The sequence below is a fragment of the Onychostoma macrolepis genome, chromosome 06 (assembly GCF_012432095.1).
Source record: "Onychostoma macrolepis isolate SWU-2019 chromosome 06, ASM1243209v1, whole genome shotgun sequence".
Lineage (NCBI taxonomy): Eukaryota > Metazoa > Chordata > Actinopteri > Cypriniformes > Cyprinidae > Onychostoma > Onychostoma macrolepis.
The window spans coordinates 6101545-6120703 of NC_081160.1; the positions used below are offsets into that span (position 1 = coordinate 6101545).

General features: G+C 36.0%; 1 protein-coding gene across 2 annotated transcripts; it reads right to left on the minus strand.

Moving 5' to 3' along the window:
* Positions 1-329: 329 nt before the first annotated feature.
* LOC131542794 (DDB1- and CUL4-associated factor 6-like) lies at positions 330-12727 on the minus strand. 2 transcript variants are annotated; one of them, XM_058779796.1, is made up of 20 exons: positions 12517-12727; positions 12315-12376; positions 12146-12238; positions 11877-12059; positions 11204-11317; positions 10966-11101; positions 10372-10583; positions 7754-7847; positions 4327-4434; positions 4138-4233; positions 3535-3652; positions 3358-3455; positions 3174-3285; positions 2948-2989; positions 2322-2460; positions 1952-2108; positions 1627-1715; positions 1373-1478; positions 1219-1285; positions 330-410 (listed from the first exon to the last, which is right to left on the minus strand). In XM_058779796.1, the coding sequence occupies exons 1-19, from the start codon at positions 12605-12607 to the stop codon at positions 1266-1268; spliced, it is 2070 nt and encodes a 689-aa protein (XP_058635779.1). In that variant the 5' UTR covers positions 12608-12727; the 3' UTR covers positions 330-410; positions 1219-1265. The 2 variants fall into 2 exon arrangements, with proteins under 2 accessions (XP_058635779.1, XP_058635778.1); XM_058779795.1 differs by lacking the exon at positions 330-410 and having other exon boundaries at positions 424-1285.
* Positions 12728-19159: the final 6432 nt, after the last annotated feature.

A 19159-nucleotide genomic window follows, 5' to 3' on the forward strand; every position in this document is an offset into this window, starting at 1 on the left:
TATAACATTGTAAAACTACATTGATACATATAGTCTTCTATTCAAGTCTTAAGTATATGCATACAATCACAATACTCACATTTGATATTTCTACAGTGGGAAAAAAAAGTAAAATATTTATAATACCTTGTTCTTAAAATACTTCAGATATGCAGGTGGAAATTTTATGATATTTCTTTGTCTTGCATTTCAAGGTGTAAACATTTTGTCATTTAGTATTCTTTTTTTTTTAAACATTTAAATTATTCTTTTACAAAACATTTATTATTCTTTGTGTTTTATATCATAACTGTCTTTCTGAAAAATAAACAGCACTTGTATTTTTAAGTCTGTGAAGGTGTTTAATGATTAATGACATCTGTAAGGATCTCAGCCAACACTGGTGCAGCATGAGAGGACGAATGTGCAAACTGAGAAGGACAATTTCAGTCTTCAGTTAGAAAAATCATTTTCTTAACCAGTATTTTTAATCTTGTTTTACAGGGAAATATCTTTTAAAAATTGTACAAAATTATTTGAAAGCAAAATGGTGTAAATTGTTTAAGAAATTAGGACTGAGAATATATCTTGAGATTAGTTTTACTTTTATAAACCTTTTAGCTAATTGTACAAAATAACAAAATTTACTGGAATTTATGACTATAACAGCATAAAGCAATTTGTCAAGTCTTATCTTACACAGTTTGTATTTGGATATTCATACAGGATGCTTGACAAACATTGTTTTTTTTTTTCTTTTATATAACTTTGTTTATATGCTCACTATGCAAAAATAAGCAAAATATATAAAATATTTACACCCAATAACAATTTGTCACCAAACTGTGACATTTTATCTCACAATTTTGACCTTTCTTGCAATTTTGCATTTATATCTCACAATTCTGTTTTTTGTTTCCACCACAGAATAAAGAATAAAAAGATAATTTCAACTTTTTATCAGGCAATTCACAATTACCTTTTTTAACTCAGAATTGGGAGATATAAACTCGCATTTCTGATTTAAAATGTCTGAATTGAGAGATATAGACTTGCAATTCTGAGAAAATAAAGTTTGAACTCTGCAAGTTTATATCTATCAATTCTGAGTTTAAAAAGAAAAAAATCTGAAAAGTGAGATATAAACCTGCAGCGGCAAGAAAAAAAGAATTAGTAAAATTTGCAATTACTTTTTTGTTTCCTGTGGAGAAAACAATCTTCCATACTATTTATATGCACCTTCATAAACACATTCATTCATCATTCTCCTGTCCAGAGCCTTCTGATCAATCTCCTTCAAAATGATCTGCAAACAGCAAAAAAAAAGATCTGCGCATTATGCTGTGATCGTGCGTACAGCATAATCTGAAGATGATAAAGGTTTTAATCAGACCTGTTCTGATGTGGCTGAGAGACGCCAGCATTCTCAGCATGAAGGACGCTGGGACTGTGATGGTGTTTCTGGTCTCTTCAAGCATCCGCTCATTGCGCAGAATTACCTGCAGAGGGAGACAGACAACTTACTCCGAGCAAATAACGGCCCACTACACCAGATAGTTTTCCATGATTGAATTTAGATCATTTATGATCTTTGACTGCATGCATAAACATACTTAGAGAAGAATAGAGTAATAAATGAACACTCACCTCTTCTGTCAACACTCTGTTAAATGATGGAGACTCCTCCATGGGTGACCAGATTTTAATATCATAATCAATTCCAGAGGAGGCAAGTACTATGACAGACGAATCTATAATTATGAACTGATTTTGCAATCAGACAACATGCATTATAATGAACTTAAGCACAAGTAAGATATGTCAAATACTATTTCACTGAAAAATGGAGAGGAATTAAACTTACAACCTTTTTAAAACCTTCTTCAATCCATTACAACATGCCTGCTTGGCAAGTTGTTATGGATTCCCAGTTTCAACTTCATGTTAGGACAAAAACACTGGGTGAACTCACAGGGCTCGTATGGATGAGGCTGCAGACAGTTGACGACATGATTGTCAGCTTCCAACAGCATCACATGCTCTCCTGTATGTCTGTCCCATATGAAGATATGGCCGCAGTCTGATCCGCTCAGCACAAAGTTATTACCCCAAAAACATGCCTCTTTGGTCTAAAAAAATACAGAAAATCAGTGCGCAATCCAGAACATCTGAGATGCTTTAAAACAGAAAATTTGGATGGAACCAATATCAATTTTTTTACAAAACACTGCCTAGTGTGGAGTTTCTTAGATCACCAAAAATATTTCAGAGCGGTAAATACTATGTGATAAAATATGAGAATATTTACATGAAAAATATGAAAATTAAATTGTTGGCTTCACCATTGTCCTTGAGTTACGGTGGCCTTCATAGGTCATTTTTGCAACAGGTCTCCTGATATTGAGTGCCTCTGCCTCTTCCATCTCTTTCCGCTCTTTCCTTCGGCGGAAAATCTCCTGGATCCGAACAGCTGCTGTTCGCCTACCAGAAAGATGAAGAAGACTATATTCAAACCAGTCTATTATATACTGTGTTTATACTGTATATATACAGTATATATACATATAGGCTATATATTGCAAAAGATTTCTTGCCATCTATAGACAAACTGAGCTTTACCATCATAGGGGAAAAAAATCACATTTTAAAATATATTCAAATAGACAGTTCTTTTGAAATGTAATAATATTCCACAATATTAAAGTTTTGCTGTATTTTATAATTATTACATATTTTGTGTGTGTATATATATATATAAATATATATATATATATATGTATGTACAATGTGTATATATATATATATATATATATATATATATATACATATATAATATAATTTGCTGTATTTTTAATGATTACATATTTGTCTAATAACATTCTTTGTATAGTAATATTTTAATAATATAGAACTTTTGAACGATAGTGTATGTACAATATATATATATATATATATATATATATTTCACCTCAGAACCCGTTCACCGATCACGGATCCCCTGAAATTTAATCTGAAAGCAGCAGACAAAAAATGTAAATGTTAGTGGTAAATTACAATAGCATTCTGTAATCAATTTGATAATGACAGGCTTACTGTACAAAATAAAACCTGACAGGATGATCACAAGACTAGTATCACCCTGAATGAGTTTATTTTGCAGTAGTGACCGTCTAAAAAGTATTAATAAGATGAACCTCTGTGTGAGTGGAGGATTTGTAGAGGACGTGTGGTCGGTCTCCTCACTGTTGTCATCCTGGTCTGCTGCTGGCTCTCCAGATGTGCTGTTTTGTCTGTTTGTGTCTTCACCTGTTGACATACAAGTTCACAAACTTGACTGTAAACTTGACATTCACTCTTTGCATTTACAAGAGGCCTGACCTGGATCAGCCTGTCGTGAGCTTGGTTCTGCAGAGCTGCCTTCCTGGCCACTGGTACCTTTGCTACTGGGATGTCCACCGCTTGGCCCAGCATCAGTCCTGTCAGAGATGAGTCGTACAGACACAATGAAAGACCACCAGTCAAAACACAAAAGCAGATGCTGCAGTGAATGCTAACCAATGACTGGCGAAGTCCAATGTGATGGTGCTGGTGGAGGTGCCTTCTGGACTGTAGCGCAGACTAAGAACAGGCTCTGCTGAAGCACTGCTGACAGACTCTGAGGAAACACCTCCGTCTGGAATCATGGGTGAAATCAAGTTGAATCATGATTCATGTAATTTAGATTATTTATACATTTATTCCACGCATTTTGTAATTTCTTTAAACTGAATTGTTTTCCATACACAAATGTACATGCCTCTAAATTATGAACATGATCAAAAAAAATTTGTGTACACAATCTACTACATGCCTTCTGTTGTCTGACTGATAGTTCATACTGTGTTAGTAATTAAAAGGCCTTGATTATCCAAACTGTATTTATTTATTTATTTACTTACTTACTTTAAAACTACTGAACGTTGATCAACTGTAACTGCTGATATTTTTATATATATTGTTTTTTTAATTGTCTAAAAGCTCAATAACATGTTCCATTTCAAAATGTCAGGCTTTACAGGGTTAAGAATGTGAGTGCCACTATTGTTATTATTTATAAGTAGTAGTTCACACACAAGCATATCTGTAAAGATACTACTCTACATAAGGATCACATTGTACCTTGTGAAGTAAATGACCAGGGATCTGCAGTGTCTTGTGAGTGGGTCAATGTCTCTGCACTAGGCTCTGCTTGTGCTCGTTCAAGAGCGGTACTTCCTGACAAACAATAGTATGTTTGACCTCAGATTTTTAATATTATACTTTATAACAGTGAGAATTAAAGGTAGATGAAACCAGCTTGAGTCTCACTTCTTGTGCGCGAGTGGGGTTGATCTCTGTTATTCTGGGCTTCCTCGTACCACCGGGACAACATGTCTGACATTCTCTGCATCAGCGATGTGCTGGAGCTGGACTCTCCTGAGCAAGACACAGAGACATTACACATCACAGAGTTATTTAGTTTGGACTGAAAACAACAACAAAAAAACCTACATGCTCATGAATAAGCATCTATGTAGAATAAAGGCCTGTTCACACCAAGGACAATACTTTTAAAGTTTTAATAATCATTCTAATTCTATGAAAATCAGGAAGTCCACACCACAGAGGAACAATATCATTAGAATCACTTTCATAATGATTTTGTTTTAGATAATAAATGATAAAAACATTGACAGGCAATCAGAACTCACCTGACTTTAAAGAGCTTGAGCATTTAAAGTGTCAGACAACATAACTGCAGCGCACACTTATGATAAACAGAACATTATCATCCACATGTGTGGACACTAACATAGTCATCATTATGGTTATTTTTATAGTTATTGATCTTGGTGTGAAAGGGCATTTAAAGGGATATTTCACTTTAAAGTGAATATTCTTTCATCATTTACTCACCCTCATGTTTTCTTTTTTTTTTATTCTACTTGTATGACTTTCTTTCTTCTGTGCAATGCAATAAAGTAAGTTTTTAAACAATATCCTGCTCACTCAGTATAATGAAAAAGAATGAGAACTGGTGCTGTCAAGCTTAAAATGTCAAAAAACAGCCTAAAAGGTTCAAAGTGGTTAATAAAACTCATGCACAATATTCCATAACTTCTGAACTCAGCTCACATACTCAAAATCATACTCAAGTTCTAGAATTCAGTTAATTTACTTAAATGATCCGACCGCAGTGGTTACCAGCTCACTAGAGATAAAGACTAACACTGAAGTAATTCAGTTTGTTGAATAAGAATTCAGAACACTTGGAATATACAACCCAAATTCCGGAAATGTAAGGACGTTTTTTAAATTTGAATAAAATGAAAACTAAAAGACTTTCAAATCACATGAGCCAATATTTTATTCACAATAGAACATTGATAACATAAATGTTTAAACTGAGAAATTTTACAATTTTATGCACAAAATGAGATCATTTCAAATTTGTTGCCTGCTAAAGGTCTCAAAATAGTTGGGACGGGGGCATGTTTTCCATGGTGTAGCATCTCCTCTTCTTTTCAAAACAGTTTGAAGACGTCTGGGCATCGAGGTTATGAGTTTCTGGAGTTTTGGTGTTGGAATTTGGTCCCATTCTCGCCTGATATAGGTTTCCAGCTGCTGAAGAGTTTGTGGTTATCTTTGATGTTTTTTTCGTTTAATGATGCGCCAAATGTTCTCTATAGGTGAAAGATCTGGACTGCAGGCAGGCCAATTTAGCACCCGGACTCTTTTTCAGCCCTTTGACGGCGCTTCTGGACCATGTTCACATATGGCTTCCTTTTTGCATGATAGAGCTTTAGTTGGCATCTGCAGATGGCACGGCGGATTGTGTTTACCGACAGTGGTTTCTGGAAGTATTCCTGGGCCCATTTAGTAATGTCAATGACAGAATCATGCCGATGAGTGATGCAGTGTCGTCTGAGGGCCCGAAGACCACAGGCATCCAACAAAGGTCTTCGGCCTTGTCCCTTACGCACAGAGATTTCTCCAGTTTCTCTGAATCTTTTGATGATGTTATGCACTGTAGATGATGAGATTGGCAAAGCCTTTGCAATTTGACGTTGAGGAACGTTGTTTTTAAAGTATTCCACAATCTTTTTACGCACTCTTTCAGAGATTGGAGAGCCTCTGCCCATCTTTACTTCTGAGAGACTCTGCCTCTCTAAGACATCCCTTTTATAGCTAACCATGTTACAGACCTGGGGCCGGATTCACGAAAATCTTCTTAAGAAATAAGTTAAGAAATTTCTTAAGATAAATTCCACGAAGTTTGTAAGAATGTTCGTAAGTGCAATTCTTGAAAAATTCTTAATAAGTTCTCAAATATATTCTTAAGAACATCTTAATTTTTTTCTTAAGAAGAAAATGACAGTCTTTATCTGAGATAAGAAATAAGTTAAGAAATTTCTTAAGATAAATTCCACGAAGTTCGTAAGAATGTTCGTAAGTGCAATTCTTGAAAAATTCTTAAGTTCTCAAATATATTCTTAAGAACATAATTTTTTTCTTAAGAAGAAAATGACAGTCTTTATCTGAGTGAAAACATGATGCACTGATAAACTCACTGCGCTTCCTGCAGATTACCATATAATAATCATAATAAGCACAGCACACTCTTTTTGTCGCGACTTTGACTGGCGCTCAGCTTCACGTTTTTAATGCGGCGTGTTTTTGAACAGTCTGTCTGTCTCAAGCTGCAGCGATCTGTTTCATTCATTTTTGTGCTGTGCTTTTGCGCTCTCATCCGAGTGAACGCTTCCGGTTTGTGTGTCCGCGCTGCTACAGCGAACGCGTACTGTTTATCGGCGCATTCATATGCCCTGCATACTGCCAAAGATTATGTCGTATTTATAGGCTAAAATAAAAGCGTCCAATTAAAGCTTCCTATCTGACTCGTTTTTGTAGAGTTGCTACTGAGTTTTGAAGTCAGAAAAATAGGCTAGTCACACATAGGCTAGTCATTCATGACCGATCATTGTTTACATTATCAGTCATCGCTGTCACTTCAGAAAACTCGTGCACATCCCTATTAATAGTCCTACTATGTATTATATGTAGCTAATGTTGTTGTAATGCTTAAATATAACAATTAATTTGAAATAACCCAATAAATTTATTAAATAATTCTTACTGTTTTGGATTTAAGAGAAGTCTGGGGCTGTCCTAAATTTAAGAAGTTATTTACGATGATTTTTAAGAAGATTCTTTTCAAGAATTTGAATTCTTCTTAGGTTTTGTCTTAAGAACAATCTTATGAAAAAAGATAAGAATATTCTTAAAAAATTTTTTGGAGACTTATAGCAGGCATCAAATTTGAAATGAGCTCATTTAGTGGATACAAGTGTAAAATGTGTTATCCTTGTTCTATTGTGAATAAAATATTGGCTCATGTGATTTGAAAGTCTTTTAGTTTTCATTTTATTCAAATTTAAAAAATGTCCTAATATTTCCGGAATTCAGGTTGTAGCACACAAGTCATTCAAACCCTGTTTATGATATTTATATGGTGCTTTATGCACTTTATTCAAGCATGTATCCATTAATTTTAAGTGCATAGTGAGTAGAACTAGTAATCATTCAAACTTTCTTTTTTGTGTCCCACAGATGAAAGCATGCCATACCTGTATTGGTAAGTTAATATGACGGAGTTTCATTTTTGCATCAACGGTTATCTAACATTTTCTACAGTTTTCCGTGTTTAGTTTTGAGGAAATTCCAAACATCTGACATGAGTTGATGTGCCTCTTACCATCTCGTTCCCTCTCGCTCTCTGGGCGTGCAAGAGGTCCCGTATCTGACCAATCACCTCTCATTCTCAGACGCTTCACAGGGGGGCGCAGCGGCTGAAGGTGACGTCAACAGTCAGTCAGTCAGCACACAGCAACTGCAACACTGACAATGACCTTCTAGGTGTCTTTACACAGCCAAGATAAGGCTGCTCTGTGCCAGCTTAAAATTCAGTGTAAGGACATCATGCCAAATAAAAATCAGACTAAATTATGCCTTCTCTGACCTCACTGGCATTCTACCACCTCAGCCGCTAGTCGTATACAGTTGTATTAACTGTGTAAATGCATTCATGCCAACTTTGAGCAGCATTAAACAGTCTGCGTAAAGCAGTGGTTCTCAAACTTCTATTGTCACCCCCCTCTCTCCTTAAACTTTTTGAAAAATCCGAGGTTTCTACAGAAGTTATTTTCCGCCACAGAATTAAAAAAGTTTTTTTACAAAAAAAAAAAAAAAAGCTTTTTTTTTTTTTTACAATTCTGACTTTTCTCAAAATTTCTCCCAACTGCAACTTATAAACTCGTAATTACAAGTTACAATTAATTACAATCTTGTAATTACAAACTTGCAATTCTGACATTTTTTCTCAGAAATCTGAATTTACAGTGCAAAATTCTGACTTTTTACTCTGAATTCTGGGTATACATCTGACAGTTTTTTTGGGGGTAACACTTTATTTTGATGGTCCCTTTTGAACATTCTGTTGACACTAAGTAATGTTGCAACTACATGTCAACAAACTCTCATAAGAGTATTAGTAGACTGTCTGCTTCATATCTACTAACTCCTCATTGTGTTGGTCTCCCGACAGATATTCTACTGACTATAACTTGAAGTAACTTGCAAGAACGTGTCAACTTAATCTAACCCTAACCCTACCAGTCAACTAATACACTACTAACACTCTAATGAGAGTTAGTAGAAATGCAGGTGCAACATTACTTATAGTCAATAGAATGTTAAAGGGACCATCAAAATAAAGTGAACCCATTTTTTGTTTCCACCAAAAAAAAAGTAACCGTGAATTTTTTTATATATTTATTTATATATATATATATATATATATATATATATATATATATTTTATATATATTATAGAGTGGAGGAAAACGAACCCTGTGGACAGGAGAGCCATGGTCCAGGCTGAAGTAAGGGGCCTAGAGGAAGAGCGGAGCCAGGCAAAGGTTTTGGGGCTAGGGTCTCAGGGAGCCTGGACAAGGTGGGATCTCCCCAAGAGGAAGGTGACATGGGCTGACCTTTGGAGGCTCGAGCCATATCGGATCTCCTCATTGCTTAGGGCCGTCTATGATACCCTTCCATCCCATGTGAATCTACACAGATGGGGAATGAGGGACGACCCAACATGCAAGCTCTGCGGGCAAAAGGGAACGATGGCATACATCTTGTCAGGATGTAAGACTGTGCTTGCCCAGGGCAGATACAGGTGGCGCCATGACAAAGTACTGACTGTGCTAGCTGACATCCTAGAGCAGGAGAGGACCAGGAAATGGCAACATAAGAGCAAGCCGCTAATATTCGTAAGAGAAGGCTTCAGTTCCCAGATGTCATCCATACTACCTTAAGACCGGATGCAGTCCTTTTCTCCACAGAAGGAAAGAAGATCATCCTAATGGAGCTTACAGTGCCGTGGTGCGAGGAGGCATTTGAAAGGAACGCTATAGAGACTTAGTGCAGGGCTGCAGGGACAAAGGCTGGCAGACATGGTTGTACTCAGTCAAGGTGGGATGCAGGGGCTTCCCAGCCCAGTCAGCCTGAAAGCTGATGACAGATGTTGGACTGAGGGGGACTCAGAGAAAGGCAGTGCGAAGACTGGGGGAGGCAGCAGAGAGAGCCTCTTGTTGGATTTGGAGCAGGAGGGAGGAGTTGAGCTGGCAGCCAGGAGGGAGTGAGTAGTGGCTGGCCACCACTGCTGACCCGCCAACAGGAAAGTGATATGGTTAAGGGTTGAAACACTTCAGGATCGTTGGTAACAATATTATGACACAACCTCCTGGCTAAAGGCTCCAGTCATTGCAAAATGACTGAAGGAGAAGCATCCAAACATGTATGTTACCACTGTCATTTTTCGCAGATGCGCATTTATGTCACAATTAAAAATTTTCTCCTCAGAATTTTGCAACAATTGTGAGTTTACAGAAAGTAATTTTATTTTATTTTTTTACTCCTGTGGTGGAAATAAGCTTCTATAGGTCTTTACTACCCAGTAAAGTCAAAGAATAATGAAATGGACTAACAAGTACTGCACTTCTGGTTTATTTCTGTCTACAGTAGTTTGTCATGTAACTTCTAATGCTGTTTTGGGAAAGGCATGCAAGCTCTGCACAGCTGAGAACACGCTAGGCCTTCTGGGAAAACATAAGGATAAGCCCCTGGTACAGTGTGTTCCTTAGACCGATCCCCTGTTATCATGTGTGTTGAGTGATATGGAGTTTAAGATGATTTCAAAACTGTTTGATTTGAGCAATTAAATCACAGAACTTAACCACAGCACATAAACCAGAAAAGCCTCATTTAAACTACATACAAATTTTTTTTTTTTAAACTATTTCTCAGACTTACCCCCTCCCCCTTGTTTTTTGGAAATCCCTGTAATTTAGACGCTTTGTCATCTTTAGGGTCAAACAGGTAAATGCAATCTGAAGAGAAGCTGGCGAGAACTTCTCGACCATCAGAGCTGTAACACAGTGAGGTCACACGGCAGGACCGTCCAGCCAGGTGAGGAGGCACAAAACGAGCACAGATACCCGTAGTTCCACTGCTAGAGCGGCATCCTGGGGAAGAGAATATTATCATAAATAAAGATCTGTATGATTTATAAAATACTATGAATAAATCCAAAATCAAGCATTTAAACAAATAAAAAAATCCGGACATGCCTTTCTGCTATCCCTATGGTCAGATGTGCTTTTCATGCATAAAAATATTCTTATGCTGCTATTAAAAACACAGAGAAGAGACTGTAAAGAGTAAAGAAATGGCTTTTACAAACTGTATAACTTTTATAATATCAAGTAATATTTTGGGTGTATATATTTGATTAAAGATTACAAAGACATCTTTTTCTTTGGAATAACATGAACTGATAAATCAGTCACATCAGAACTAGTAACAGGACCTATTGCGATTTCACATTGACTTTAAATGCTTGAATACCTGTAGATATGGTTCCCAGCATTCTCCTGTCATATATGCGGACTGAACTATCCGAGCAGCCCAGGGCGAGGTAATATGGCAGAGTGGGTGAAACAGCCATAGAACTGACCGCCCTGTGACAGTTAACCAAAATGTCCTGGTCGTAACAAAAAACAACAGCATAAATAAATAAAATCAAATGTGTCTGAGCACAGCATGACATTGTTTACAATATTTACAAAAAGAAATTGGTCCGTACATCTTTGCAGCTGCTTTTGTCACAGCCATTTTTTAATCGGACATCAAACCATCGAACTGTTCCATCTTCTCCACATGAGAGAAAAGAGTTTGGGTCACTGGGTATTGTAAGAACCTGTAAATAATAATAATAACAATAATAATATAAAACCCAGAAGGGGGTAAAAGTAAAATATATATATATATATATATACTGTATATATATAAAATAATGTTAAAAAATAAAATAATTACTATGCCATGCTGCTTTCTAAAGATTAGTAAAATCATGAGATTAATCACAAATTAATTCATTTTATTCACAGCCATAGTTCTGTTTCTCTTCAAGTTGTATATGTTATATTAAATATATCTAACAGTGCTCTCATTATGAGAAGAAAAAAGGAACTTAATAGAAAGTACATATTTTATAAATATTTTTTTGATAATATTTTCTAATTTGCACATTTTTATAATCTTTTTCTTGAGTAAATAAGGCTTTATATATATGATAATGTGTTGCTAACTTTATATTTTAGTAAGGGACACCCTCACAAGCAGATTATCATATCTGGGGGACCATGCCATCAAAAAGTTCTTTAAAAACACTTTTATATGCCAAAACACTAGTTCTAACCTGGTGGGTCATGATCCTGATAGATATAAACACAAAGTCAATCATGATGCCCTTGTACCTGATAGGTTGTCCCGTGGTGGCAGGTATATTTGTACTGGATGAGCTCAGGGCTGCGGGTGATGTTGGTGTAATGAATATTTCCATCTCCTGCTGCAGACACAATCCAGTGATCGCTGGACTCAGGCATAAACCTGGCACTGTAGATGCTGGCACCATGATTAGATGGGACTGTTACAAGCACCTACAGACTCACAGGACAGAACAGACCATGAGGTTTCATCTGATTTCGTGACATGAGGGGCTGAGTAAAAAGAATGAGTAACTCACCTTCCTGCTGTAAGGATCTGTGATGAATAAATTGCGATCCTCTGATCCAGATAAAATATATTCACCGGTATCATTCCAACATATAGTATTTACCTGAGAAAGAAAGAAAATATAAGCACGAGATTATTTGTTTATGTACACATACTTTAGGATTACAAGTATTACTCACACAGCCATTATGAACATCAAGTGAGGCTTCAAGCTTCAGTCTCTGGACAAACTCTAGTCTGTCTAAAAAACAAAGTGTTAAAACATTACAAAAAGTATTTATCGTATTTATTTATTTATGTAGATCCTGATTTTTTTTTTAAGTAATATAATATACAGTAAGTATTGTATTATCTAAATAATAAAGCAAGTAGTTATCTTACCTAAATAATTTGTTCGTATAAAGTTGATTCTTTCATCCACACCGATAGCGCGTTTCCTTATGTCCCAAATAAGTTTATTCTTCCGCAACATAGTCAGTTTGTCTTTGAATACTGTTATACAGCCTTCTACTTTGTTTACATTCGTCTTTTAAAACCCAGACAGCTGTGTATTACGCAAAACAGCGACCTTTAGTGGTGTTTGGTTCGTTAACGAATCGGTGCTTTTGAACGAGTCGTTCTAGTCCACTGTTTTTATTTACTGAAGTATCTCAGTTCAGTCACTGCTTTCCTGTGGCTTCACATACGGATTGTAAAAGACACTTTGCCACCATCTACTGGCGTGACGATGTAACCTGCAGACTGGCCAGTGAATGAATCTTTTGAGTGAACTGTTTCAAAAGATTCGAGTCACTGGGAAGAATCATAATTCCAATCATCGCTAATATCTGTAGCTGAAAAAGCCGTAACATTCATTGGAGTCGCATTCAAAATGCTTACACTTTTGTGCACGAAAACTGTATTCGAATATAATATAAATTGTATACAAATATTATAAACTTCCTGCAAGCAATCTCTTTAAATAATTAAAGAAATAGCATACTCCGGTAATCGCAAACGATTGGTATAGCGCTGAGAAAAGTAACAGTACCACTTACAACGTCTTGCACGTGCTCCCCAGCGGTCTACTAATTTATCTGAATTAATAACATAATCTGAATAATAATCGTGAAAAATGATTTACTTTAGCAGCTAAATATTTAAAATATTTATTTATTAATCATGCTTGCCACCGTGGTTTCTTAAAAGGCACTATATAGGCTAACTCAATAATCCATAATCATTATTTTATATTTATTTTATACTATATATTTCATTATGTATTATATTTGCATTTATTTTCAATGTATATTACAGGTCATACCCTCAGTTTTAAAGATTCTTATGCAGTGATTGTTATGGATTATGCTTATATTATTACTACTTATCATAGGCAGAATTGCAGAAGCGTTGCTGCTGGACCTGCTCCAGCCAACTAAAGTGTTCCAATTAAAACAAAACAGATATCAACAGCCAAAATCATTGTTTAAAGGGCTCTTCCCTTTTTCCCTTCCTGGAATACTCAATTATCCAGCCCTTATTTAATAAAATACAGCTTTAAAATGATCAATCTCAATGTGAAGCTGCCCATATTCCTCCCCAGCACTCCAACCCCTGTTACACTGACATTTACGCTCCATTTACTCACAGCACATGCTGCTCCTCGGCCACATTTAGGGCCATTTCCTCTTCAAAGGCTTGGAAAACCTTTCTGAAGCAAATTTTGTAGAAAAGAAACATTATCTATTATGTTTATTGTGATGGCAGGATGAATCAGACTTAATGAGGGAATCAGTCAGTGAAAAATCCATAATTAGCCACAGATAAAGCCTGATCTTACTGTTTTCATTCTTTCATGGATTATCTCAGGGTCAGGAATCAAGACAAACTTCATTCTTATTCTATTCTGAGGCTTCTGAGACCCTTAACTGAAATTCAAGGTACCTTAACACTGGTTAAGATGAGATACAGAAACACACATAAAACGTTTCTTTGTAAAGGTGCAGTAGTGAAGGAGCTTCATTTGGAGAAAAGAAACGCTTCAGTAACCACATCACAGTTCACCTGTGTGCTCTGACAGCTACACACACACACACACACACACAACACACGTGTCTTATTAAGGGTGACTGGTCTCTTCAAGCAATAAAAGAAGAAATATGGACAGAACTAACCTTTAGTTTAACAGAAACCTTTTTATTTTCCTCAGCACTTAAAGTGTTCTTAAACGTGTCACTGTATAAATAAACTTTCATCCTTCATATCTCAGAGCGAGTCATGATGCGGATTGAAGTTTTTAATATCCATGTGACAACAGCAGTCGATATTTCATTAAGATGAACGTAAGCATCAGTCCAGAAATGTCCCATGACACGTCGGCGTATATGAAATAAAACAAGATGTGCAGACGGACACTGAATGACCTGCTCTGCCTCACAGCACTGATGAGAGAAATATTATCCAGATCAGTCAAGATCATATCGGTGCTGACGCTCGCTTACACGTCCTCACACACAGGACACAACGATGACTTTGAGATCTCTCTGACTTTGAGGCTCTTTTTGAACAGCTTTTCTCTGTCTATGTGTGTGGCGAGTGACCTGAGGACGATGAGAAGAGAAGGTGCAGCGGTGTGGAGCTTCTGCTGCTGTCAGAAATGAGAAATGTTCTGTCTGTCCTTCTCAAACCTTATGTCATGTCTATTCTCCATGTGAGTCTTACCTTCAAGTAGAGACACGGCACAATAACATTTTATAAGACATCGGTCTTGTCAGTGCAAACTGAGAAGAGATGAGCAGTTTTATTGCATTGATCTTCACTTAATAGAGAAACAATGTTTTTTACTTGTGTTTCTAACCCTCTGAAGAATTAGTCTTATTTTTATCTTTTTCTGCTGGAGGCATCATGATGCATCAGTTTGATATGAAGAGCAAAAAATGATAAATATAAATAAAAAAAATTGCATGTGGATTCGTGAGACTTTAAAGCCATCAACATCATGTCTAAAATGGGTAATTAATACCACAACAAACATAATAAGTGCATTAGTGGTCCTGAGTGGTGTCTTTAGATGGAGTTTGATTTGCATAATAAATGTCAATCAAAAAGTCAATCAAATCAGATCAGATTAAAGTAATCTTGAATTCATTGTTTCTGAGAATCTCATCCCATAAACTCAAAAGGGAGAATCTTGTACAATATGTCGGAGTATTACAGTGCCACTTTCTTATCGCATATTATTAAAAACACAACTAGAAATGATCAAGGTTCACATACAGAAAACACCTTAAGTTGTTTGTCTTCAGGAATATCTCAACATTTTTGTAACTCGCAGTGTTTCCTCAGTAATTGAGCATTTGCAGTCTTTGATGTACGGTTGTCTGCTGAAGTAAGTGAGCCAAGGCATAACAAGCTTTTTCATTCTCAAAGATACACTCTGCCTCATGAATGTGTGCCTGTGCTCAGTGAAACGGGTTCTCTTTGAAGAATTCCCTCAGGAAAGGAAAACCCCAATGTGTTTCTCACCGATAATGATTTATAGGGATTCATTCTCACCTTCTGGCAGCTCACCTTGTCTGCTGTGGCCTTTGGGATCTTCTAAAACTCCTGTAAACTCAAAACTGTTGAGGTTTTTTAGTCGAGTCTTCAGAGACAGCTACTTTTTGTCCTAACAACACAGGTCTGTTTTTTTGAGCTGTCCACGGTGCTGAAATGCTGCCAGGTTGACAGCTAGAAAATGCACAAATTATAAACCGAAGTTTATATTGTCAATATTTTTAAAAAAGATAAGCCTCCTACATTAATGGATGATTGCACAAGTATGTAATTCAAGACTGAAATGTTGCCTCGTTACACTGTGACAAACTGCCTCATTGAGCAGGTGTCTGAAAAAATGTTGTTTGTTTTTTAATTTCACAGAACATGGAACAGACACAAGAGATTTGCAAAGAAAAACATTTTTTTTTTTTTTTTTTACATTCATTTCCATATTCTGTGAATTGAATATATTTTTTAAATATATATATATATATATATATATATATACACACACACACAGTATACAGAATAAGAACGCTATTGTGTAAATAGATGTCCTATCATTTACTTTTTATTTTGTATCACCCCTGCCCTGACCTTTGTATGTTTTTCATTCTTCTATTGTGGTAGATGTTTACTCTATTCATTTTCTTATTCCGTTATGAATATACCGCCATAACATTTTCTTGGTAAGCAGCGCCGTCCAGTGGTATAGTGTAGATAGTGTTCATTTTTCTGGTTTTGAAGATGAAAACTTCCACCTCTTCATGATTATGAGCTGACATTTCTCATTTGAATGATCTTCCCTTATTCTTTTATATGATAAAAATTTGAAATGAAATGAAACATTTTGAACATATAGGCATTTTTCATATATTCAGCAAGTTCCAACATTAAATTTTTAATGGCTCTTTAGTCACTTAAAAGGATTATAATTTTTTGAATCCCATTCAGTTCACCAGGTTACTTGCAAATAATTGTGACAAATGTAATCTACTTAAAGAACAACACCCAGTGCACACAAAAAGGTGGATTTCAAAATTATTACATTTAATTTATATGTTTATTTCTGACGGGATTACTCTATGTCTCAGTTCCCTCACTTTATTCCACGCCTAGGTTTAAAGGATTCCCATGTGGTCCTGCCAAGTAGAAATTGTAAAGTCAACATGTACATGAAAACAGAATCAATCCTATTTACATTCTTAATCATGATATTATTGTGCAAGATATGTCAGTGGAAATTATTCTCAAGATAAAAGAATAAAAATAAATAATTATAATAATAATCAAAATAGACCTAATTTAAGATGCTTTGAAACGACTTTTCATTTGTCGATATATGAATTATATATAGAATATGCTTTATCTCTTTTTGTGTTGAGAGGCATGTGAATTAGGTAAAAAAAAAATACAGGACAACAGTATTTTAAATTGAATATGTAATAAGTAAACATTTCATACACAATAAAAAATGTATTTAAAAAAATCACATAGACAAACTGCCTCCTGGTTTTTAAATTCCACAGAAGGCAGGGAACAGTCACAAGATATTTGCAAAGAAAAAATATTTGCACATACATTTGCATTTTCTGTTAATTGGATATACTGTATGTATATATATATATATATATATATATCCAGCTCCAGCGCGGATGAATCTAATGTTTTGAGGTGAATGTGTGGCAGCAAAGACTATAGTGGCAGTCACCACTATATTTACTGTACTTTAGGTGTTTGGTAAAGAGTTTTTGCCTCAAGATCTGCATTTAAAGTCACACCAGAGGTGTTCAGCTTGGATTAGGACTTGGCTTTCTGCAGACCAGTCAAGTTCTTCCACACTGACTAAATCAATCATTTCTTTTTGAACCTTGCCTTATACACAGAGGCATTGTCATGTTAGAATAGAAAAGAGTCCTGTCCAAACAGTTGCTTTCAAATCAGAAGCACACAATTCCCTAGAATATCATTAAATGCCTATACTTTAGGAGTTGTACTCATGGAAATTACTAAAGTAGTCAAACCTGTTCATTAGAAGGGGCTGACCCAATACTTTTGGCAATATAGTGTATGTCAAAACATGATATCCACAAAAGTAATGACCATCTTACATCCAAATACTAAATAACTGAGCATATCTTTGATTACAAGAAGTCTATAAAAGTCTGTCTCATCATTCCCCGGCCAGCAGAGCGCTGAAGTTTGCACACTGTGAGACTGGCAGGTATTGGTTACATGCAGTCATTTTCAGGTAGTAAGTGAGGCACCCTGATGAATTGAGATTTGAATTCGGACAGACAGGCCAGTGCAGTCAGTGTGAACAGCCTGAGGCAAACAGAAGATGGCGCCACAGTCGCACTGTTCCTGGATCAGCAGAGCCAGTCAAACCAGCGACACCGCAGCCCTGCGGGAGTCATTAAGATGTCGCAAAAGAGTGAAGCACGAGCTGTTTATTTAAACGCCACAGATCCATGAGCATTGTGCAAGTCAATATTTTGAAGGCCTATCTCATTAGATTTGTCTTCATGACTTTCTAATGAACTCAGCGGGGATTTAATAGAAGGAACTTGCCTTGGCTTATTTAAGAAATGATTGATTAAATGATTTCCCAAATAAGCCATGGCAAGGTCTTACACCACTCTCGTATTTTTGGTGTAATGTAAATGCAAAACTGTTTCATGCCTTGTCTATCAATGTTAGGAAAAGTTTCCTGCTCTTTTGCTATGTTCATCCAACTTTCCTGACGTTTTACCATCTTCTGACTCAGAGAAAATCGCCTAGGCTTCCCACATGGTGCTGCGGAAAGCAGAGAGGGAGCAAATTAGGTGGCTATTTCAGTCTTCTGTAGCTGGAAAGGTGATATCTTCTGCATCCATCTTTCTGAGCAGGTGAAAAATTAATTAGGGATACGTGTCTGGTGTTGCTGGAAGCAAACGGAACAATGCATAAGTCATCAGGATAGATTGCTGCCTGTCACCAGCACAAAAAGTCACAGTGTGAGGCTCATTAATGGCATTTATAGATTTGCCAGGGGAAAATGCCAACGCGTGTGAGGATGACAGTCTGGACATGCTGTTCCCACACGCTGTCTCAAACTGACTGTTGTTTTTCTGTTCCTCACACGGTGGAGTGTATTTATCGCTGTCCCTCATGAAAACGACACGATACCAGGGTTGTTATCGCATCTGAAAATTGTCAGCACAAATAAATATGGTAGCCTACATGTACATTTTTGGTGTATTACTCAAATTACTCTGTTTTACAGGCTATTATGTATTTCTATATAAAAATATTTAATTCATAATAAACATAAATATACATCCACCTATTCTCTAAAACCTAAATGCATTTTTATATATTATATTTTTTTATAATTTCTAGTCAATTGCACAATTAATTAAAAAAAAAAAAAGAAAAGACAAAAAAGAAGCCAAGTAACCAGTGTTATTTTAGTGTCATTGACATACTATTATAATTTTTATTAATATTTTGAAGCAGTTTTTTTATT